Below are 24,365 nucleotides of genomic sequence, written 5' to 3' on the forward strand. Positions count from 1 at the left end.
TACTCATAGTGAGCTGTGGTATATATCCACTTTGGCGGTCCATTTTACTGTTCCATCCTCGCCTTGATGCGGCCTCCCCGCCGCCCTGTATCTTATTGTTACTGGGGTTCCGACTGCTCCTACTACTTGAGCAGTAGAGATTCCCCTCGCCGGCGACGCACTTTTGAAAGCTCAGCTCACTTTCAATTCATTGTCTCTTGGGCCTTCAGACGCAGAGTGGCTCGGGGGCACAGTTTCTCCGTCAGCTGTGCAACAGCTCCCCTCTCAGGTGATCTTAAAGGCAAGTACAAGTCCAAGTCAAGCATACTGAAAACCTATCTTTTCACAGCTTAACTGTTGCTTCTTGGTCCGGTCCCTGACTGTCAGCACCATGATGCCCTAGTTAGTGAAGGTGCGCTCTTTAAATATTTCTTACATTACATTAAATACTCTTTCCACTACCCAAGGATAAATGTGAAATAAACCCCCACGGGAATCGGCTGAAATTTAGATCCTGGCTGCCGCTCCGTGCATGGAGTAGGACTCGGCGTGCAGTGTGTTTTGGGTGCACAAGCGCCGGCATGGACCAGAGAGAAATGGAATGCATGTGACAGCAGCAGAAATCAAACAGGTCGAGTGCCCAAGCTCATTGTGGGGATGCTTGAAACACAGAAACAAACTTACTAGTGAACACAAGACCAAGATTGAAGGGATTAACAGGCTGCCATGACACTTCTGTCTGATCCCAACAGGGCACACAGGCCTTTACTAATCTCTGGCCTACAGAGGCTGGGTCCCAAACTGATCCCAATTATTGAAGTATGCACAACACCTGAAATCAAGTGAAGCTCCAAGCCAAACACATGAGAAGTTGTGGAATCTTTAGGGGAAGACCTATACATAACTATGTCATTGGTACAAAAGCAACCCACCACCCAGAACACTTATTCGGGTGATGTCCTTGCACGTATTGGGACAATTACTCTTATCAGTGCCTGCAAAAAAAGAGGCACAAGCCTCCTGACTTGATAGGTGCAAGGATGCCGTTCCAGAGATAGTTCTGTTGCAGTCAGTGGGAGTCAGAACAGGAGTGTCTGTGCCAATGACTCTACACCATAGAGGTCACGTTGAAGGGAAAGGCTTGGCTAGAGAACCTGCTAGGAACTTGTCCCACAGGCTTGCAGGTGCCAGGCCTTGAGAAGAGCAGTTAGGGAGAAGTCAGCTGCAGGTTTTAGCTCACATTCCGGTGGCAGCTGCAATGTCACCTGCCCAACTAAAGAATCTTGTAATCTTACGGAACCCGGGTAGGATGAGCATCTCTACTTTACTAGGGAAAAAAAGAGTAAAATACAGCGCTTACCTGACTCAAGAACACCAGCTCCTCCAGGGACAGTGGCAAAGACTAAGGCAAAGACAAAGACTAATGCAATGATCCAGGCAAGGACAAACAAGTGTGCGGGGTGTACTGAGTAATCCATGTGACTGACTTGGAGGTCACCAACCTGGGTGGACGTCCAGGACGCTTCTTAACACTTTCCTCTTTATCTGCGGAGTAGGTGCTCTGGTTGCTACCTCCCCGCTCCACTCATTCCCTACCTTGTATCTTCGCTTTCTTCTTCTCCCTGTGGGCTTTCCGGGTCATATTTTACCAGCAACGCGGCCCATTCTATAGCTCTTGTCGGGGTCTGATCATGTAGTCGTCTAGTTAGTGCCTCCATTGTTACTAGCCCTTTTAATCTTAAAGATGGGGCTAAAAAATTCAAGTTGCCTTTTCCAAAATGCATGCCTCAGTCAGCACCCATCTCAAATACACAGAAAACCCAATAATTGCTTTACCTCTCTCAAATACACAGCACAACCAGAGCTCAGAAACGTGCTCGCTCATGGATGCGCACATTGGCGAGTCTTAGAAAATTCACAAAACAATATAGCGGACGCAGCTCTGAATGCTGCATCTGCCTACAGAATGAGAAAAACTTTAATGTACTTATAATGAAAGAGCTATTAATAACCAGCGACTTCGCTATTGGAGTTCAAACCAAGACTCAACAAGGCGCACCCAGTTTTGAGAAGCCCAACCCACAGGGAGGTAACAGTGGGATGGGAAAGCAGACTGATGGTGCTCTGAGTGAGGCAGGACCAGTGTTTGGAGCAGGGTGGAGGCTGCAAGGAGACCGAAGCACAGGAGGTAGGAGGCAGAGAGGGGGGAAGTGGAGGAGAAGACTTGAGGTGAGAGGGGAAGAAAAAAGTTAGATGAGAGAAACTTCAGAAGGTGGAAGGAGGCAAACAATATCAGGAGGTTGTAGGAGAAACTAATGTAGTGAGAGGAGGAGAGAACTATCAGAAGGTTGTAGGAGAAGCTAATGTAGTGAGAGGAGGAGAGAAATATCAGGCGGTTGTAGGAGGGATGACTGAAGTGAAAGGAGGAGAGATGATAGGTGGGGCGATGGAGTTGCTTGGTGGAGAAGATGAGGTGGAAAAAGGGAAACATCAAGTGGTGGCAGAAAGAAAAAAACAAGTTGTTAGAGGAGGTCAACAGGAGGAAGTGGAGAACGGGGAAGTAGTAACTAGGATGAATCAGTTGATTTAGAGCAGAGAGAGACAAAAGGGCAGGCATCATCCAAGGCAGGGGGTAGGAGCAGAGCTCCGGGCTGAAGGGACTGGGCCCAAAGTGAGAGGAGGAACAAGCATATGGCATAAGTGACCAGAAGGGTCACTCTCAGAAGGTAGAGAGTCCAGAGCAAAGAATAGACGAGATGAGGATGCCAGGAAGGGGAGGTAATGACAATTGAGGCCCTACTTGTGGAATCAGAGGCTGGTTGGACAGCTTGACTCTGCAAGCCAAACTCCAGCTATTGTTGCAATGGATAATCAGGTCATCTACAAACCTGACTAGGGGGACGGTGTTGATTTTATCTTTAACTGGAAAAATGAATCTTAAAGTGCCTGCAAGGTGAGACTGAGAGACCTGTTTTGGACTGTTCAATTTGGGAAGGAGAGAATTCTTGAACAGGGACCTTTGGAAAGAGGCTATGTGGATCATTTGTATTATTTTTTCTTTTGAGAGAACCCAAAGAGAGATTATGCTCTTTTAAGAATAAAAAACATGTTCCCCATAATTTAGCCTCTAAATTGCCTTTGTTGTCACCACTCAGCTATAGGACAGTCCTTATAGAATAAGACCTTCATTAAAGTTGCTTCCTTCCTCCCACTGTTACTGTAGTTGCTCTTTTCGAGTTGATTCCCTACCCCGCGTGCGTTCTTCCTAACCATTCTCAAGAAAGTAGAAACATGATGAGTTGAAACGTCTTTATTGGTCCTCTGTATTCACCCTGGCAACTGTTAGAGAAACCTCCTGAAGGCGCGGTTTGATAAATCGTTGAAGGAACATATTGATAAAGCTGTTGAAGGCACTGTTGGATAGGGCTTGTTGAAGGCACTGCTAGATAGACCTTGTGGAGGGACTGTTGGGACTATAAGAAACTACACTGCTTCCTCTTTGTCTCCTTAGAAAACCCCAGCTGAGTCCAGAGAGAAGAACCGCGAGTGCATCCTCATGAACTTCTTCGATGATCATGATATCTGGCACTTCCTCTCCGCGGCAGCCATGTTTTTCTCCTTTTTGGTGAGTTTGGAGAATTTCCTTGAATATGCTATTATTGCTGATGGCATAATTGAGTGGTTTCTCATAGAACTGCATATTGTTGTCATTGAGTGCCCATTTTGTAAACTCAGACTACCATTTTCTTTGTACAGTCGGGTGCAAGGCACTACTTGGAACAAATTCCCATCATTGGAAATGGTCTTTCCCCTTCTATAATGGAAACTAAGGCTGAAAAATGATGGTCTGAACGGTTCCCCACAGACATGTCAATGTTTATCAATCGTTTATCACCTTCCAGCCATCAGAATTAGCTTGAGTGGAACAGGTAGGCCCGGACGTGGGTGCCGAGCCTGCTGTGCCTAAAGACCCAAGCTGCACCTCACTGATGATGCACAATGTGGTTGAAAGACATCTTATATTGCCTATGGGTTGAGAAACGGGTGCCTGGGTGGTTGCCTAGAGCAATGCCAGTGGTTATGATTCATTCAAATCATTCTAGCCAACCCTCTTCAGTTTGACAGTCTGCAGCCCTTCTCTGAATGAAGCATGGCACTGCTATCGGTAAGAGCAAAACATATATTGTTTATCGAACAGTGAGACCAAGTAGGCAGCTTGAAATTTGCAGAGGGTGCTATAATATCCATCTGGTGCTGAGTGAGTAGCATATGATGTCATTGGGGATGTCGACAAGGGGGAAAGGTGCCTTTTACAGAAAGCCTATGTGTTCTTGAAGACCCTATTTCATCTGTTGGCCGATAAATGATCCACTCCTTGCGACTTTATACCAATTAAGGGAAATGGTAACCACTGATGCCATGGATGTTCCCCCCAACGCATAACACTGCCACATTTCAGCATTGTTAAATTGCTAGGACTTACATACCAGTGCCTAGTTTATTTTGGGTTAGAGGTGTCAGCCATCTCCAACCTTTAGGGGACCTTATTTCTCATTTTACAATGTGGAAGGGGTACTTGTGGTTTAAAAAGCTCCAGCCTCAGAGCAACTACCTGCAGCCATAGTTGAGTAGCCGAGGCAGGACCTCCTTTAGGAAGCAGTATGACAAGAGCATGCGTTAAGACCCCAGGGCTGGACTGTCTGCTGTTCTGCAAAGTGTATGTAGAGCTCATGACTCCTGGACTGCTGGAGGTTCCAGGTTACAGTCTGCCGTAGTCGGACAGTCTGCTGGATGTATTATCAATCCTTAACCTTCATTTACATCCGCTTTCGCCTCCCTCTGACAAATGCTGTGCCCATTGGGGCTCAATAAATCCACAGAGAAGCAAAGCAAAAGGGCTCACAGTCTTATCTTTTGCTAGGGTTCCAGTACGAGAGTGGAGGGTTAGGGTACAGATTCTGGAGTCTGGCCCATACCGCTATCTCTTGTAATCTATCCCCTTTTCCTACTGTTCCTTACCCCCTTTGTGGAATCACACTCTCAACTGTCCTAGCCTGGGTATAACTGGGAGACCGGCGTGTATTGAGGGTTTTAGAGGGGCGTACCGGCATTACCAGAGAACAGGAAATGTAAAGATTGACAACATCCTTCCTGGATAGTAGTGTTCTTTGGTTTCCATGACTTTAACGAGACGATCAAGTGAAATACATATAATGTGTTATATCAAGACTTTCAGGAAATGCACCAAAATGCTGACCACGTAACTGCAACTTTGGTGCATTTCTTTTTACCGACTCCCATTACTGCGTCCAATCAGATCAGGGGTGGTAGGGGTGTCCCCAGCTCTCCTTGGGCACAGTAACGGGAGTCGTGAGTTGTGGGGGTGTTCCCGCTTACCATTGTGGTAAGCGGGGGACAAGAACGCTAAAAAAACAGAAGTGGGAGGAACTGACGCCACTGGGATAGCGGGGAGTCGGCGGTGCACACAGAAGTGTGCTGCCATTAAAGGTAAGTGGGGTGGGGGGTAGGGGAATGCGGGCCGGCATGAAGGCAAACTATAGACCCGCAGCCATGAAGGCGCTGACAGGTATACATATAGTTAAGGCTCCTAGGACTCATAATCTAGAGGCCAGGAGACAAAAAGTCAATAAAAGACACATACATGAGACCGATGAGACCCCAATCACTACCGGCTAGAACTATATCAGGTGAAGAGTAGTGTTTTCAAGTCTTTCTTAAAATTATTTAGCAACTTGTGGTTGCGCATGTATCCTGGCAGTTGATTCCACAACATGGGGGCTTTCAATGCAAAAGCACCATTCTCTGCTTTTGACGTTCTGGATCTCGATTGAATCAGTACATTTTGTGACCCAGATCTCAAGGTTCTAGAATTAACCTTCTCCTTAATGTAAAGCTGCAGGTAGGATGGCATCTTTTGCCATCTACACATGAAGGTGATGACTAAAGTTCTAAACTTAGTCCTTGCTTCTATGGGCAACCAACGAAGGGAGCGCCTATCTTCAGATACGTGGTCACGCCTAGAAAGCCCCAAAACGACTCTCACAGCCCAATTCTGCACCACCTGGAACCTTTTTAGATCCAGTGTGCATTTGCCCAACAATAGGCTACAACAATAATCCATCTTTGCTCCGACTATTGGCGATGGTTTCGGCACTTTTCTGTGAAATTAATGGTCTCAAGTGTTATAATAACTTGACATAATAGACCGCTGATGAAACAACCGAGGTCACATGAGCTCTCAGATTGAGTGTCTGGTCAAGGTTGACCCCTAGTATTTTAGTTTTTGGCAATGGGGCTATAATGTCATCCCCTAAACTAAAAGAGCTATAGGACTGGTTTAGATTGTGTAAGGCAAGTGGGCTTCCCATGGTCATTAGCTCTGTCTTGCTCCTATTTAGGGCAAGATGATTATCCAGCATCCATTTCTCGATTAGCGTGAAAATTCTATTGACTTTGAGCTCGTCCTGATCATGGAATCCTGTCAAAGGTACTACGTATCGTCTGCATAGCTTGAGAAAACCACACCCTCCTCCTCCAACATAAAGAAAAAAGGGGACATAAATAAATTATATAACCATATATAGCGGAGTGGAAGAGAGTGGCAGCCTTGCAGCTCCTAATTCTGTTTGCTTGTGCTCCAGAGGAAAGAAACCAGACTACTTGCAGTCTGTCTGCTGTATCTATTACCTCTCACCTGGGAGAAGAAACTTTAAAACCTCATTTCATCTGCGGAGCGGCAGTCCTGCAGTCCTGCTGACCGGGTGAGCGGTGAGCTTTGCATCTACCTTTACTACCCTTCCTTTTCAAATCGTAAGAAATCACAATAAATCACAAATCTGAACGTGAACTAAGTTGCAGGATGCGGGGGGGGATATTCAGCTGTCAAACCCTTCCCCCTCCCCTGTGGAATCCCACTCAATTCACCAGAACTCTACTCCTAGAAATGATGATTTGCTGCATCCCAGGCGCCATGCCCAGAAGTAGCCAGTCTTGGCAATTGTGCCACAAAAGCAGAATCAACTCAATCTGGAAATATGGACTTAAACATATGCCAAGAAATTGCAAGTGTTCTAAGCTCACCACGATTAAACACACAAGCCACACCTCTAAATGTAGAGGTAAACATCGTGGCCACGACCATTTCCAATGTCAATACACTTCAAGCGTGTGCTTCTACTACAGGTGTTGCGTTTTGGCGACCAGCAGAAGAACCCAAACAGAATTTTCGATCTGATGAAACAAACACAAGACACAATGGAGAAACCATGGCTACAATTCTGTACCACTTTCCAAATGTAACAGACTTACACTTATCCACAAGCAGCGATGTTGGAGGCCTGTCCACGGATGGTGGTGGAGAGTCTGGCGGCGTAGCCTCATCAAGCGGGCCACTCGTGGAATCAAGCGTGGATTTGGCATCGGGCTGTGCAGCCGAGGGCCCGTGCTCGGGTGGGGCCAACAAAACCTCCCAGGTCCCTCACATACCGGCTGGAGGGGGAGTGGCAGTGGAGATAAGCACTGGGAGTGGCCATAGCTGCTCGGTGACAACACAGGATCAAGAAGCCCCAAGGGGCGTGTGTGAGCCTATAAGTGACGGTGAGGCAACACAGCAGACTGTACTCCAAGGAACAAAAAGCACAAAAGTGCTAATAGAAGATCCAGGTTTTACACACCAAGAACTTGACCAGGTTGCATGTATCCCAGCATGTAGGGAAATGAACGTAGTCAAAGGAAAGTTTATACCATCAAGCTCACCCACACCCTTGATGCTTAAAAGAAAACATGATATCACTTTTCATGAGCAAAGGGCGGCCATGTTTTTCCCAAAACATGCTCACACAGCAAGCATGCCCGTAACATGGAAACCAGTGGCACTTAGACCACAAACTATGTGCTTTAATTCACAACTAGCAAACCATGCTAACGCTAAAGGTTTTAATTTGAATAGTATGACAAATCCAACTGTACAACTGCCTTTACATCAGAATACTCCATCTGCAGCAGTAGAAATTCCAGATAACCTCTTACTGGAGGAAACATCAACCCTGATGGAGACGGATGCAGCTCAAATTTGTCTGGCGGACCACAAACACATCTCTTCCCTGTAGTAATAAATTAAAATCCACGGAATGTGACAGTCTGACGGCGATCGAAAATCGTGTGTTAACTGCCAGTAATGTAAGCAAGACACATATCACTTGGGATAAACGACCCAGTTCACCTCAAGTTGCCCCAGTAGCGAAAAAGACTAATAACACAACTCAAACGGATGTTTCAAGTTTGGATGAAACCAATAAACCAAATACTAATATGCATGATTTTCAAATGGTCTCAATGTTAACAGCGATTTTACTACCCTTCATGAAGCTACGTGAGAAAATGAGCGAGCAATTAAAAGATCAGACCACAGTACTTGCGATGCTGCATTCCAAAATGATATATGTTGAAGGCTTTGTAACTGGGGTACAACAAAACTTGGAATCCGGAGAAGCAAAAGTATCAACTTTACTCCATTCCATTTTGGAGCCGGTTATAAAAGAAAAACAACTGCAACAACAATCCCGTTCATTTGAAACATCAGACTTTAGCATGCAATCGGGTACACATATACAATGGATGTTGTCAACAACAACGCAAACCGATTTACTCAACAAACTAGAGAATCGTGTAGAAAACAATGATAGTGTAACTTTGGAAGTCAGGACTCCAAACAATACGCAAGTTCAACAGATATGTTACCTGCTGACAACAACCAAAATCCTAGCTCATCAAACCAAAAAATTGGAGATGTGCCACTGACGGTACCAGCACAGAGCTGTCTTTGTGAGCTGAGGGCAGCTGAATGCAATCAAACACAAACAGTGCATACGAATATCAACACACTGGTGGAGACAATTGTTAATGAAAAAAGAAATTTGGTTACCACCAAAGTGAAAACAATATGCCCGCTTTTTGATAAAGCGGCCAAACATAATCCACAAACCTTGGGGATGACGTCACCATCTCGCAAGACAAATGAGAAAATTGCTGAAAAGAAAAAAACTGTTAAAGTGGGATTAAAAGTACAAGTGAAAAAAACGAAAAATCTGCCCCTTACTATGAAACGAAATCGCAGCATAACAATGTGGAAGGCTCATCATGTGCTCCAGTTTCTTGGGAATCAGATGAGGATAACGATGAATCCAACAAACCACATTGGAATAAACTACCAATGGGCCCCAAGAGTCTAAGGCGCCCAAGACAAACAAGACCAACTACTGAGACCAGGAGAGCGAGGTCAGTTTCACCTGTGACTTTAGTACCCAAAAACTTACCACTTGCATCTTACAAGGATGCCGTCGCTAAAGGGCCGTCGCTAACCCGTCTGAGGATGATGGGTTAACACTAAATCGTGCAAACGTTATCAGACTGTTTCATCATTTGCCAACATTAAGGCTACTATCATCACAGGATCTAACGACTGTTGAATTTCCAGAAGAAAAGAGAACCGATAAAGTGATTGTGCATCTACAAAGGATCCTAATTAAACATTTGCTGTTAGGAGAGGCGCACCAATTACGCCCACTTGGTTTTGATTTAACAGAACTAAAGGAGAAACTACAAACAATCACTATAGCAACAAAACTGAATCACACTGCAAATCACCATCAAAAAGCAGTATGGAATCATACGGAGGTAAGAGATTGCCATAGTTCAAAAAGATCACTTCAAACAATATCAGAACAAGGTTTTCCACCACCTAAACCACATGATGCTACGTCAGAGCCACAAATATTATAATAAGGCACAACAGAGAACTGGAAGTGGCTAGCAAGCATGTTTTTGTATTTGTATTTGTTTATTTATAACGCGCAGACCATCAGACCCGGGGGCATCAGGGCGCAATTTGTACAGGGTTGCAAGAAAAGAACATACAGGGAGATAGATTACAATAAAAGTATACCAATACAGCATAATAACAATCTTAATAATTACAAATATTACACATGGTACAGTGTCCCTAGGCTCCGCAGAGGAAGTATCCCTTGGGTAAGTAGGACAGATGTCTAAAACAACTATTGCTGGTCAAAGAGCCAAGATTTGGTTTGCTTCTAAAATATCCAACGCATAGAATATACAGGTTAACACCACGTCTTTCTTGAAAATTGCCAGCTGGAATACAAGAGGCTTTGCCCACCTGACTTCAAATGACAGTGCAGAGGGTCTAAATCAAGATATTATCTGCCTCCAAGAAACATGGCTGCAATCTCCTCCAATCATCGACAGATATTCAGTAACTCTAAATCCAGCCAAGAAAGGGCCTCGAGGCAGACCAACATTGGGCCTGCTCATCGCTATTAAAAACACACTACAATTGGAGGTATTAGAAATAAATCACCCTAATTCCCACATTCAATGGTTAGTGGGAAAGATTCTGATTACTCCAGCCGATAAACCAGTAACTCTAATTATTTTAAATCTTTACTGGAATCCAGCAGTGAAGTCTTTGAGTAGTTTCTTGGACAAAATAACATCATACCTTGATAAGTTTGGAGAACAATTCAAGAATCCACATATTTTGATATGTGGTGATTTAAATGCCATCTGTTGCAACAAAGAAGGCTGTGAAACTGATGATGATCCAGTTAATATAACACCGGCCTGACAGAGAGGCATTAATTGGAGAAGAGCGACGACACAAAGAAACATCTGTATCTTGACTGACAATACAGCTGGCGAAAAACCAGGAGAAGTAACTTGGAAGGGAGGAAAAAGCAAGCAAATCTTGGACTATATTTGCATTTCGGAGAATGTAACAAAATGGATTACCTCTATTCAAGTAATGCAAAAATTACAAAGTGACCACAATCTATTGGAGCTGACCTGGTATTGCTGATCAGTATTTAGAATTGATCTACATAATGCTCAGATCGAAGTGATGCCTGGATGTAATCGACTACGAATATCGGTACCAAAGCTACGACAACTACATATTAATCTCCAGGCGATGAGTGACCCAACTTCCCAGAACACACCTAAAAATCAGACAGACTTTGGAGCACTCTTGCAAGTGTTTGAAATTAAAGATTGCAGCTTACCAAAAATAAGAATGGCGAACCGGCACTGTTTTGATCCTGTAGTGGCAGCGGTGAAAAAACAAATGAAAAGAGAATTGCGCATATTGAATTGGGGGAAAAACCAGCCACACAGCAAATTCAAGTTAAGAAACTAAAACAAAGATATCGGAATTGGCGAAAAACTCATCAACCAACGAGATGCAGAACTAATGCTCCATCATATTAAAACTAAAAACGTTGCTGAAATTTGGTCGCTGATCAACAATATGGATACACCTCAAGAGGCCTCAATAACGACCTCAATCACAGCAACAGAGTTGACTGATCATTTCCTAAAATTCTACGACACAAATCTGATTGAGATATTTGATCAGAATGAAACTCAATCAAGCTGGGACATATTTGAAATAGATGTGGGTTCAGTAACAGAAGCAATAAAAAAACTAAACAGATCTAGAGCCCCGGGTCCAGACGGCCTATCAAATGCTCATCTGAAACAACATCTAGAGCAATGGGCTGAGATCATAACGCTGCTATTTGCGCAGATAATCAAAAATAAAGAAGTGCACTCATCTTGGAAATCTGCAATTATAATACAGATTTTCAAAAAAGGCTCAAGTCACAGCGTTTACTTATCTCGGAGTCTGTCTGAACGACAGCAAGACTGACAGACCAAGATTGGATGCTTTAAAAGCTAAAACTATTAACTTGGCAAACCAAGGAAGAATTCTTCTGAAACGCTATGGTGAGTTCTCAATAACTCCACTCCTAGAGTTGTACAGATTGAAAGTGGTCCCGATACTTAGCTATGGAGCTGAAACTGTCTTTACATTTAAATCTGAGAGTTGGAATTTGATTGAAGGCCTCTTTTGTAAAAATAAAAAGTCCTGAGACTACCGCTGGGTACGCCGATACAAGCTGCACGCATGGAACTGGGACTGACTTCACTAAAGGCCATTATAACATGGAAATCACTTGCGCTCTATCGCAAATGCCTAGATCCACCAAGGAAGTCTGGCTGTGAAGTACTAAATAACGTGCTCATGAAAAAGCTAAACTAGAATCTACAAGAATGGAGGAGCATTTGCCAGACGATAATAGCCGATCTTGATGAATCTGACCAGACATTGATAGAGAATCCTGACAAGCTCAAGCTCTACAGGAATGACTGGATCATCACACAAAAGGAAAGGCAAAAGCTCAAACTATATGGAAGCCCCTTCCCGGAAGGGAGAGCCCTACACACCATTCCTCGATATTTGGAAATCTTTCCAAATGCCCTGTTTAGAGACCAATACTTTAGGTTTAGGCTGAATATTTTTCCCACTGGGGAAATAATATCAAAGCGATCAACCGAGAAACAAAACTGTAGATTGTGCCTCCAAGATGACACCATAGAAACAATGAAACTCTTGGTATTATACTGCAGCGATTTAAACTAAATTAGATCTCGATTAATGACAGAGTTCATAATGTATAACACCTTTCGAACAGCTGAAGGCAGGTGGTGGGAGGTATTAAGAGGCCCGCGACTGCGACTCACAATAGCCCTGGTCAAACTAATGCTGGTAATCTGCAAGAAGCTTAAGAATTTATCAGAGAAAAATAGCAACCAACAGTCTCTGGACTTGTCAGGTGGAGCACAACAAAGTGATTAGCACTATCCTTAAATGACTTATGATGCTTTTATTAACTAACTGTCATCTTAACATTTCTTTATTCTTAAATGTTTTGTTGTTCTTCTAAGAATATGTATGTCTAAAACTGCGATGGCATAAAAGGTTTGTAATTTACTAACCATAAAATGCCAATAAAAATAAAATAAAAAAATATATATTATATAAACATGATGAAGTACTAGCTCCTTGTGGGATGCCATAAAGGACTGGAGCTGGTAAGGCTTCAGCTATATCCGAACAGCCTCTGCTGCATCTGTGTTCTAAAAACAACGTCCGAGAAATTTGGCACTTCCTTCAACCTAGTGTTAAGTATAGAGTGTTCGATTAAGTCGAAGGCCGCCGATTGGTCTAATGAGATGACCAGAGATAGACTGTGCTTGTCCATCTGGGTTAAAACTTTCGATTTCAGCTCCAGAAGAGATGTTCCGGTACCAAATAACTTTCTGAATCCCGAACTGATGGGAGTGTAAAATAGGAAATTGGTTCATGTGCTCAGCAATTTGGTTGTATGCCACACTGTCCAATATTTTTGACAGAAAAGGAGTATTTTATATAGGGCGAAAATTCTATGGATTATCCCTGGCTAGTTCAGGTTTCTTAATGATTGGAGTTACCATGGTTTGTTTTAATTCTATCGGACACCTTGCCCCCCTTCAAGGAGGTATTTACAAACATACAAACTGCTTTAATAATATTCGGGGCGCAGGTTTTAACTATCATAGATGCGCATGCATCTCCTCTACAGAATGAAGGTTTCATTTGTTCTATGATTTTTGCTAGATCAGGTTGACTTAATGAATGAACATTAGATTGGGGGAACTTGGTCCCTATTCAAATCTTTAGTAGAGTCGTTATCCAACGATATGGGCATCAACTTCTTTTTTCGGGCATTGATGACCGGATATTATTCAACTTATTTGGTATTCCGTTTTGGGTGAGTTGGAACCACTCTTTGTCATTCTTTTCAATCGGTCCTAAAGGAGTCAGAGTTATTTCTTGTTCATTTAGTATCTTGAAGATTTCTTTAGTGTCCGATTTAGCAATACTGATGCGGTTGTTATGAAAGATTCTTCTAATATAGCTTTTTTGTAGTCTCTTACTATATTCTTGTAAATGTCCAAATGTTTTGGTCTAGGTTCATGTTTCCACTCATGAAAGGCTTTTGAGGAGGCCGATTTTTGTTTTCTTCAGTGAACCAGGCCTTGTTTTTAATATCCTCTTTGTTTAGCTCTTTTTGTTTTAGAAGTGCAAGTTTATCTGAGATGTTATTTAAATTATTTATTAAGGCAGCTACTATCTCCTGGGCTGTCAGTTCAGATGAGAAGTCCAGGGACTTCTCAATCAGGGGATCAATATTGGCCACAGTTATTTGTTTAGAGTTCCATGACATGTTGCCCGGTTGGTTGAGATTCATTTCGACTGCAAATGGTACAGTTAGCAAAAAATTCACAAAAACATGATCTGACCAGGGACAAATGCTAGCGCTTACCTCACTGCAAGTGATGTTTAATACTGTGAGCCAGTCCAGTGTGTTTTCCAATTCGTGTGTTGGAATTAACATGTACTGAGCAAAACCTAGGTAACCCAAGAACTGTTGCAGCTCTCTGGCCCCCCGATCAATGGTTGTGCTTAACCAGTGGTTAAAGTCCCCCAATAATATAAATTAAGAAGCCGGTTTCAATTGAGTTAGTAAATAACTACAGATGGCCTCAGCTAAATTTACTTTTGACGAAGGCGGACAATAGATTAGAAGGAGATTAATTGTGGGGAGAGAGAGAGAGAGAGAGAGAGAGAGAGAGAGAGAGAGAGAGAGAGAGAGAGAGAGAGAGAGGAGAGAGAGAGAGAGAGAGAGAGAGAGAGAGAGAGAGAGAGAGAGAGAGAGAGAGAGAGAGAGAGAGAGAGAGAGAGAGAGAGAGAGAGAGAGAGAGAGAGAGAGAGAGAGAGAGAGAGAGAGAGAGAGAGAGAGAGAGAGAGAGAGAGAGAGAGAGAGAGAGAGAGAGAGAGAGAGAGAGAGAGAGAGAGAGAGAGAGAGAGAGAGAAGAGAGAGAGAGAGAGAGAGAGAGAGAGAGAGAGAGAGAGAGAGAGAGAGAGAGAGGAGAGAGAGAGAGAGAGAGAGAGAGAGAGAGAGAGAGAGAGAGAGAGAGAGAGAGAGAGAGAGAGAGAGAGAGAGAGAGAGACCCCGCAACTCCCATACAGATAGGGCTGCTTTTAAAAATGAAGGCAACACCCTCTCCTCTCTGGCCTATATCTCCGGATCATGGTATAGCTAAATTAAGGACTGGGGCAGAGGCACTTGTCCCCCTAGGTCTCTATAAGCGTGCATAGGTCAAATTCTGGTCCTCAATAATATTAGATATATCCGTAGCGTGTTTAACTGGAGCAGCTACATGGAGGTCTACCCATGCCTTCATGAGGCCCTTCTGCCTAAACTCTGCCTACACATTGACTGCCCAAGTGGAACAGGGTCTCTGTGCAATTTGATTGGCCATAACCAGAGAGCTTTATGGCACAGTGCCTTTTCTGATTTGGTTCCATTTTATTGCCCTTTTCCAGGAGGATTGGTGATTTAGGTTTTGTTGCAAGGATTAATTTAGTGATCACTCCCCGAATTCAGGGGGTGTAGATGGCCAATAACGGTCCACAAGCCTGATCCTACGGTAGGCCTGAGAGAAGCGGGGGTCTTGGCGAGTGCTTAGCACCGTTACCGGCCCTGTACATCCCGAACATGTGAGGAGATTGGTAGTCACACACCAAGCTCCCTCTGGGGTACTAATAGTTTTAAAGTATTTGTTTACGAGAAATGGGCTCTGCACATGTTGTACATACCCAATGTATAGTAAAAACAAAGTTGCCCGCTGCCAAGAAAAATGGAAAAAGCACAAGTCCATTTGCTATTTCCGTGGTCAGGAAGTGGGTGGTTGTCATACTGAGAGCAAATGGATGTGGTGGAGAGTGAAGTGTGGGTGGGATTGGCCGTGTAGGATTCTATCCTGGCCTAGGTGAGGGGAGAGTGGTTAGTGGTAGGAGTTCTTTGACAAAGTCTTCAGCTTTCTCATTCACTGTGATCATACCCACTTGTCTGAGATATTGCCATCAGCTGGATGGTCTCTCCCAGAGGGTGAGACACAGACATCAGCAGACTTTCAGCTGCCTCCTCTTCACTGAATGCAGTTTCTCCCAGGGTGTGGTGTATAGCTTTGGGGACTCTTTCTCAGTCTGGTGACTTTCAGTATCTGACGGACAACTCCCAGCAAACTCTCAATCTCACTCTCATTCTCGGCTTCCTGCTCTGTAGCACAGTCGGCGACACTCCCTGCAGGGCACTGCGCCCCCTTTATAGTACTGCTCATTATCTTGTTCATCCAATAACTGTCTTTATTGGTTATTCCCTAGCTTTTCTGATGGTGATTGGTTATTCCCTCATTTCCGTGGCTCTTGTACGTGCCTCTAGCTTTTTATGTGACTCCTCGATCATCATTTCCCTGTTGGGGGTTAGTTGGAATTGGTGTTGCTGCTATGATGGCCGAGGGCTTGAAGAATTGGTCCATCATTTTGAAGTCAAGCTTAGGTATGGTGGGCATCATGCGATACTGCTCAGTGGAGCGGTGGTCTCCTGCTATCTCCCTGATGTGTCTTGGTGGCTCAGGTAATTTGTAAGGATTACTGGTTATCTTTCGCAGGCTTGCAGAGGAAGAAGCATAATCCCCGGAAAGGTTTCTGTTGGCATCTCCAGCAGTCTTGACCGCTGTCATTGTAGACATAGTTAATCACCCCCTGATCCTCAGCGCCCTTCAGAGCCCCAGAGGAGGAGGACCATATTGACCGTTGACATACAGCCTCTGCCTCCTTCTTCATATCAGGTTAAGAGGTATCCTAATTGGGACATGATTCAGTTTCAAGGCAGTGCAGGGGGCTCTGTGAGACATTGGTTTTCTTAAAGTCACAGTGTTCCCCTAGGTGTTTACAAGACACTGGGTCTCATTACGGGTCTGGTGGTAACCCTGCCGGTGCTACCGGCGGGTTGCCGCTGGACCCATACAAATTTACCGGCACCTGACTTCCCGGTCCCACCAGCTCATTACTAGTCCGGTATATTTGTTAATCCCCATTCCCATAGAGTCAAACAGGACTCTATGGGAGTGGGCACATGGAAGCATCGGCACCGTTGGCAATGGTGTCGGTGTTTCCGTGAAGGGTTTACCTACCATGACAGCTGCACACGTCAGGGTCAGACCTGTCGGGCACAGTGGCTTCGGTAGGCAAACACGTAGTTTGCTGGTCTGGAAACAAGAGTGCTGGTGAGCTTACCCTGCAATCTAAAGTAGTTTCTTCAATGTCCCCCAAACCTCTGGTCACCCTCTGCCGGTCCCCACATGTCATTTTCACACATGGTGCCGCTTTTAGCATGGTTGGGTCCTCAGGAATCCTCCTGTTCCTGGGGCCAATGGCCTGTGACTTTGTACCAATCTTTAGACTTAATTGGCCTTACTTTGCAGAGCTATTCATCTTGTAATGTGTTCCGGGACCCCCCTTGCGAGCTGTCATTCGTCTGTTTGTGGCCGTAATGAGAATAGCCAAGACTGAGAGGTTGTACATAACTCATCACTTTTTCTGTGTCTCTCCTTTTCATCGTGAAGTGATGACGCAGTGCTACTGATATTGCTTGAGCAGGTCTACAGGTTCCTTACTTCCAATGATGGCTTTCATTAGGATCTCTGTTTTTCTGGGGGGCTAGTGGAATATTATTAGGCTGTGTCTATTCAAAGGGAACTGAAGATGACTGCAAAATCCTAAATCCCCGAACTGATAACTACATAGGTCCATGTGAATCCACATATTCCACTTTCTACTGTAAATTAATAATCACCCTGGTAAAATACTTCACAATCCAAACCCAAATGATCTCTCTAACAACGTTCAACGTGGCATCAAATAATACTGTCTGAAGAGCCATGTTGATACTAGGTTCTTAGGATGGATGGGGAGGTGGGAGCTGGGCAATGCATTAGTGTAGACACATGTATCATGTGGTACTGTTCATGGGAACCATGGGTACATTCTCCCGCACGCCTGCACAAGATGGTGAGTTTTGACTCCTCTCTGTTTTCTTCCTGTTTTGCTGCCCTCAGAAATGAATTATTGTTAATGTTAAACAACACTGTACCAATGTTCCCTATGGGTTTTACTTTGAAAGTATTTCAGAATGTCAAATATACTATTTGGGGGTCACTGCATCATGGACCACTGGTATCAGGTAATGTCCCCATACATAATGTCGCCGGGAAAAGCCATTGGCGACATTTTTGCGGGGACATCATTACATGGAACCGGACCACTATGTTTCATTTGCACTCCCCCCGTCCATTAGCTGGAAAAGACCACAGTGTATGATAATGTGAGGCTTGTCCACTGGCTGTATCTTCAGATTTGAAGAATGTGCTTCTTCTGTCTCTATTGTTCAGGTCCTTCTAACCTTGGACGATGACCTCGATTCGGTGCGCAGAGAGAAGATCCCTGTTTTCTGAAGGTACGCAGGACTGCTGGTGGAAAGGATCTGCCCCACGTCGAGTTGAGGTCCATAGGGTCTGAGACAAGAGTCCCTTAGAACCACTTTTGTGGGAGATCAGTCCTTCTGTGTCAGATGAACAACCAACAATAACCCGGAACAAGAGCCCAGGCCAGCACAGGAGAAGTCTACATCACCAGCAGGTGTGAACGTCGCTGCTGAGAAGCCAGTGCCACAAGGCGCGCGATCTGTTCCCCTCAATTTCTCGACACAGAGGGTCGTCTGGCACTGTATTTACTTGCAGTTTGAGAAAATGGGGGACGTATGCCCTCCTTTTATTGTCCAAAACCAGCCACGCCAAAGCTCCAAATTCCGACATGACATCAAGTTGTTTGTATAGCACTTCCTAACCGCTCGGCCTACATCTAAGCACTATTTAATGTAGCTGGAGAGTGAGATCCCCAGTGTCTCGGAGCATGTGGAATGAAGACTACCGGTGAGAAGTTGGGATGTTAAGGTAGAATGCAAACGTTACAAGCAGGTTGTGCGGACTGTGGTGTTGTGAATCTTTTGTTGCAGATGGAAACCTATGCTTTTGGTAAGGGATTTCTTTCCTTTCATTAATGCATAATATTGCTGTATCAACATAAAGCATTTTGGGGAAGGGGTAGGAACTCCATGGGGTAAAGTGGTGAGATTAATGGCAGGTTTCAGTTTCAGTGCTATGTCCCTTCAGCGGAAGACAGATCTGTTGCAGATTCCGGTGCTTTTTTGTGACTCTTGAGTGAGTGGGAGTGCAGACCCGAAGACAACCTTTTTCCCACCTCGTATTGTGGACAGCTTAGTTTAGACATCTAGGGATAGCCTTTCTCCCACCTCCTCACATTCTGAAAGGCTTAGTCTGGCCATCGTTGGCTTAGCCTTTCTCCCTCCTCAATGGATTCTGGGAAGCTTAGTTGGATCATCCAGCGATAACCTTTCTCCCCGCTCATTGGATTTTGGAAAGCATATTGTAGCCACCGAGGGCCAGACTTTCTCCCAGCTCATTGGATTCTGGAAAGCTTAGTCTTACCATCCGGGGATAGCCTTTCTTGCATTTCATTGGTATGAGGAAAGCTCAGTCGAGCCATCCAGGGATGGTCTTTTCCCCACTTCAATGGATTCTGGAATTTTAGGCTTATCATCCAAGGGGATAGACTTTCTCTGGGCCCATTGGATTCTGGAAAGCTTACTCTAGCCATTTAGGGACAGCCTTGCTCTGGGCTCATTGGATTCTGGAAAGCTTAGTCTAGCCATCAAGAGACAGCCTTTCCCCCAAGCTCATTGGATCCTGGAAAGCTTAGTACTATCCAGGGAGCTAGCGTTTCTCTGGGCTCACTGGATTCTGGAAAGCTTAGTAATATCCAGGATATAGCCTTTCTCTGTGCTCATTGAATTCTGGAAAGTTTTGTCGAGCCATCCTGGGACAGCCTTGAACTCGGCTCATTGGATTCTGGAAAGCTTAGTCTAGCCATCCAGGGGCAGCCTTTCCGCTAGCTCATTGGATTCTGGAAAGCTTAGTACTATCCAGGGTATAGCCTTTGTCTGGGCTCATTGAATTCTGGAAAGTTTAGTCTAGCCTTCCTGGGACATCCTTGAACTCGGCACATTGGATTCTGGAAAGCTTAGTCTAGCCATCCAGGGGCAGCCTTTCCCCTAGCTCATTGGATTCTGGGAAGCTTAATACTATCCAGTGAGCTAGCGTTTCTCTGGGCTCATTGGATTCTGGAAAGTTTAGTCTAGCCATCCAGGGACACCCTTGCTCTCGCCTCATTGGATTCTGGAAAGCTTAGTCTAGCTATCCAGTGATATCCTTTCTTCCACTTCAATGGATGGTAGACAGCGTAATATACTCACCCAGGGATTTCAGAAAACTTAGTTCTTTCACACCCAGAGGCCCCAGTGGAGCCCGGATGGCGGCCTCTCTGTCATGTGTAGGACATTTGTTTGCTTTTATGACTAGCAAGGTTGCCTAGACCCTATATTGATTCAGGCAGTAGATATGAGACCTACTTTCAATATTATGGTATGGGAAGACCTCACCTGAAAGGGTGGCTACCTTTGTAGGGCAGAAAGGAAAACATTTTGCCTTTTGTCCTACCTAGAGTAAGGAAGGCAGCAAGACCCATCCATTCTGCCCAATGCCTTCACAAGAGGAGATAAAGAGTAACAGGCCCATGCATTGTCTCCTATTCTACTCCGTGCATACACTGCACAGCCACCCATGCATTCTGCCCATTGTTTTAGCTAATAGGTATGGAACCTGCCAGCTCCCTCCATTGAGTAACCTAGCCCCAGAAGGCACCTGGAAGTCTTGAAACTTTTAGTTTGCTGCATTTGCGGCAGCCTTGTGACCAACGAGTACCCCCCATCGTGGCACATCCAGCCAGTACTAGCCAACCATGTGTGGGAGTACAGACCATCATTGACACTCTTGGGCGATGCTTTTCTTTTTCTCCCCTTCACTGCCAATGAGAAATGGTTCTCAGAAATTGACCACTGGCTTAGCAAGTGAACTCATGACCTTTGATGACCCTTAGAAGTTTTGATCAGCGACTGCTGGCGGCCTCCCTCATCTTATTTCTGCCAACGGTGCTTGTGGCCCAACAATAATACCCCACTGTACTGAGTTGCATTTCTTGAACACTGGCATTGTCTTTTTGGTGGCAGCCGTGATACTCTAAAAGATCCATCCTAGTCAATTCCTGGGGTGTGCAGCCTCTGGAGCTCAAATTGGGGTTCTCAGCTCAGCAGCACTTTCTGCTCCCTCAAACAATGCAGCCTGTTGAAGACTATTGTGTTTTCATATTCTGCCCGTGGTGCACACCGCTGGGATCTCAGGAGATGACATAGGTATCCCTTCAATGACACATTCAATTGAATGTTGACACTCATAAATAGAACACCACCGTAGTTAATAAACGGTATTCTTTATTCTGTTTCCATGTACATTTCAAGCGTTAACAGGAAGCACATGCAAAGCCCAAGTGTTTCAGCCATTCTGGCTTCTTCAAGGCCCCACCAAGTGTCAAGATGTCATGGCATCTTCACTTAGACAGGGCACATTAGGGCATTGTAATGTGTTACTTGTAGCTTGCTTCTTGATGAATTGAAGATAAGTAGACGATTTACTCGTCGCAAAGACGTTTTATTATGAGTGCAACTGTTCAAATTAACTTGAACAATTTTCCATGCTATTGTCTCAATGCTTTAGCTGGACAGTAAAACCACATTATGTCCCTTCCATATGAGGCCTGTACCCACGTGTAAATCAAAGGTTTTTTTTTAAATCTGGGTTCCTTCGTTCACCTTCACCACCTCCGTTTGGCCAAATCTATTATTTGACGTCCAAAGCTGCTTTCCTGCTCAATGGTTACGTTCAGAAACTTGCAATCCCACTTTCCGCTGATTTGTATGAGTGATTGTGTTCTGTGCGCGCGGCATGAAAACAGTTGTCATTCATCACGTGTTACAGACAATCTCCTGGAGACAAAAGGGGTTTGAGGAAACAATCTCATGCTTCTTACATGAATCTCTTGGGCTCAGTGGGAAGGTGCAGAAGTTGGCGCTTGCCACCGTGCTCTGGTACAACGCATCAAGTACCCAAATGGCCCCTCGTATGGCATTGCCAAAGGGGAAGACTGGCAAGATCATATTTGCATCTACTTCGGATGAGCCCTCTTTGCAGGGGATTTACGGTAGGTCTGACCGAAGTGCCGCATCTTCATTTCCTTATTACAATATATTGTGTGTATTGGCCAAATAAGAGTGGGGTGGCAGCGTCAGAAGAGTAAAGAAGATGATCTGCATTGGGTAAATCTAATATGAAATGTCAAATGAACTGACCTTTAATCTGTAGAATAATGCAGATTACCAACAGTTCTGTATCTTCCTTTACATGTGATCATTCATTTTGACTTGCATTACTCCCTTTTTTAGAAACGCGCTCTATATATACACAAACACCACGTGGCCTAGTACCTACCAGGCCATGTGTATCGCCCATTGGGCAGACTGATAACCTGCGAGCTGAGAAGTTTCAGCAGGTCTACAACACCTTTAAAATCTTTTGTTGAGCCATAAGTAAATACTACAGGCTACATTGTTATGAAACAAGTTGGGAAACACCTTGGAAAAATGATTTTAAAATGACAGAATGCATTTTAAAAGATTGCAGATTTGATGAGGTAGACCACTTGCAAGGCCAGAAAAACAATTTTAGATACCAATTCATATTGTATTGTATATCCTCTGGCAATCAGAACCAGGTCCAATTGGTTGGGATTATATCAATTATACAGAGACAAAGTATGTCATGTGCCAATCTCATTTGTCCAATTCAACAATGGGAAGACAAGTACTGTATCTCGGAGGACGTTGCTTCTCAAGTCTCCTCGTGCATCCTATGCCGATTTGCTAAGAGCCTAATCAACCAGTTTACACAGGATTTGTCAGTGTTTGTATGGACTTTTCAAAAAGTGATTGCTCAGTTATTTATATGGTCAAGAGACAAACCTAGATAGGAGTAAGGATCACCCAAACCGCACTGCAAAGCTTCTGTATGTGGACGCTGAAAAGAAAACACCAGATTCTGAGATATACACTGTCGGCCATCTTGGATCAGTCAAATCTTGAAGACTACCATCTTGGAAAGACATTCTTTTTTCAGCAGCTTCAGCAAGCTTTTAACGAAACCAACAGAAGCGTTTAACTCAAACAATTTGAATACTCTTGTATTAAAAGTAAGCATGCCAAATAGCTCTTGTGAGCTAATTAAATGTTTTGTATACTGCTGCATTTTATGCCTATAAATTAAAATGTCTAAATATGAAAAAGTGTGCTGCTCTAGTCCAATGGAATCAAATGTATGCCAAAAGGGGCACACATAAGTGTCTATTCTTATTTGCTGTGACTGTCTTAATTGTACTTTTACCAGAAGTTAGCTCTGGGTAACAGAAAGAAGTCTGTCTTTATGCTTCAGCGTTCCAGGACTCCAGTTGCCAAACCAGTAACACGTTTCACAAGTGGACAATCTCGCATGGCATTGGTAGAAGCTGTTAAATCACGGGCACTCGAGCCTTTCTCGGGCATTCAGGACCACTTATTGCGTGTACACTGCCTTGATAAACTGCCTTTTTAAAGGAATAAAGAATGCACCATTTATCTAGTTGTCACACAATTGTTGCTTTATATAAAGTCTATTGCAGCAGAGTTGTTTTGCTTGCACGGAAACTAGCAGGAAGACAGGTGCAATATGCCAGCTTTGCATTTTGCTTGTTTTGTGAGATCGCAGTGGTTGCCGCTTGGCAGATATGCTATGGCAGCGTACGGGCACCGTATGACATGCCGTTCGGATAAGCCTCTCTATGCCTCGCTTTGTTAGTGACATTTGATTTCCTGTATTTTGAATTACCGTTACATGTTGGAAATTTTGTAACAAAATAAAAAAAAAAGTTTTAACAAGTATTATTTTGTTTCCCTTTGGGCACTCTTGTACATTTAAACTTTGCCTGTTCGTGTCCCCCATGTGGTTCATCCATCAATTGTGTCCCTTGGTTGAGAGCAATCCTCAGCAACCTATTGGTGTAGCATTACTCACTTTACATCCGAGGTCCAATGTGCTCCCCAATGCCTATAAATCCTGCCTCTCGCTTGTTGCCCGAGGGATAGTGGAGGTCACCCACTGCACCAAATGGACCTCTTGCTCATAGTACTGCTTCCAAGGCCTATAAATCCTGCCTCCCTCTCCATGCCCTATGGGTACTGTGCAGAGGGCCTGGGAAGGGACAGGAGAGGTAGAGACTGTGGCAGGATGGGCCAGTTCCTTGCAGATTTTAAATAGTTCAGCCGATTTGTTGGATGCTGTAGAGACGCAGGCTTGGATGTGAGCTCTCTTCTTGGTGAGTACAGAGAGCCGGTATTGCTTTTGGAGCAGGCGGCAGGCCAGTTTGTCAGGGGATGTACATGAAGCACGCCATTTCCTCTCAGCCACCCAGCACTTGCACAATCCTGCCTCTTCCCCTTGGATGGTCTCCACAGGGTTAATGAGGCTTCGCTACCGGTTCTGGGTCTCCCATGGGAGGT

General features: G+C 44.4%; 1 protein-coding gene across 3 annotated transcripts in view; it reads left to right on the forward strand.

Annotated features, from left to right (window-relative positions):
- SIDT1 (SID1 transmembrane family member 1) overlaps positions 1-23,747 on the forward strand; it is a 737,146-nt gene extending 713,399 nt beyond the window's left edge. For all 3 annotated transcript variants that reach the window (XM_069635864.1, XM_069635865.1, XM_069635866.1), the window contains 2 exons: positions 3,491-3,604; positions 18,199-23,747. In XM_069635864.1, the coding sequence (XP_069491965.1) occupies positions 3,491-3,604; positions 18,199-18,261 (177 nt within the window). In that variant the 3' untranslated portion in view covers positions 18,262-23,747. The remainder of the gene's footprint in view (positions 1-3,490; positions 3,605-18,198) is intronic.
- Positions 23,748-24,365: the final 618 nt, after the last annotated feature.

The sequence above is a fragment of the Ambystoma mexicanum genome, chromosome 7p, assembly GCF_040938575.1.
Source record: "Ambystoma mexicanum isolate Mex_15411 chromosome 7p, UKY_AmexF1_1, whole genome shotgun sequence".
NCBI classification, from domain to species: Eukaryota; Metazoa; Chordata; class Amphibia; order Caudata; family Ambystomatidae; genus Ambystoma; species Ambystoma mexicanum.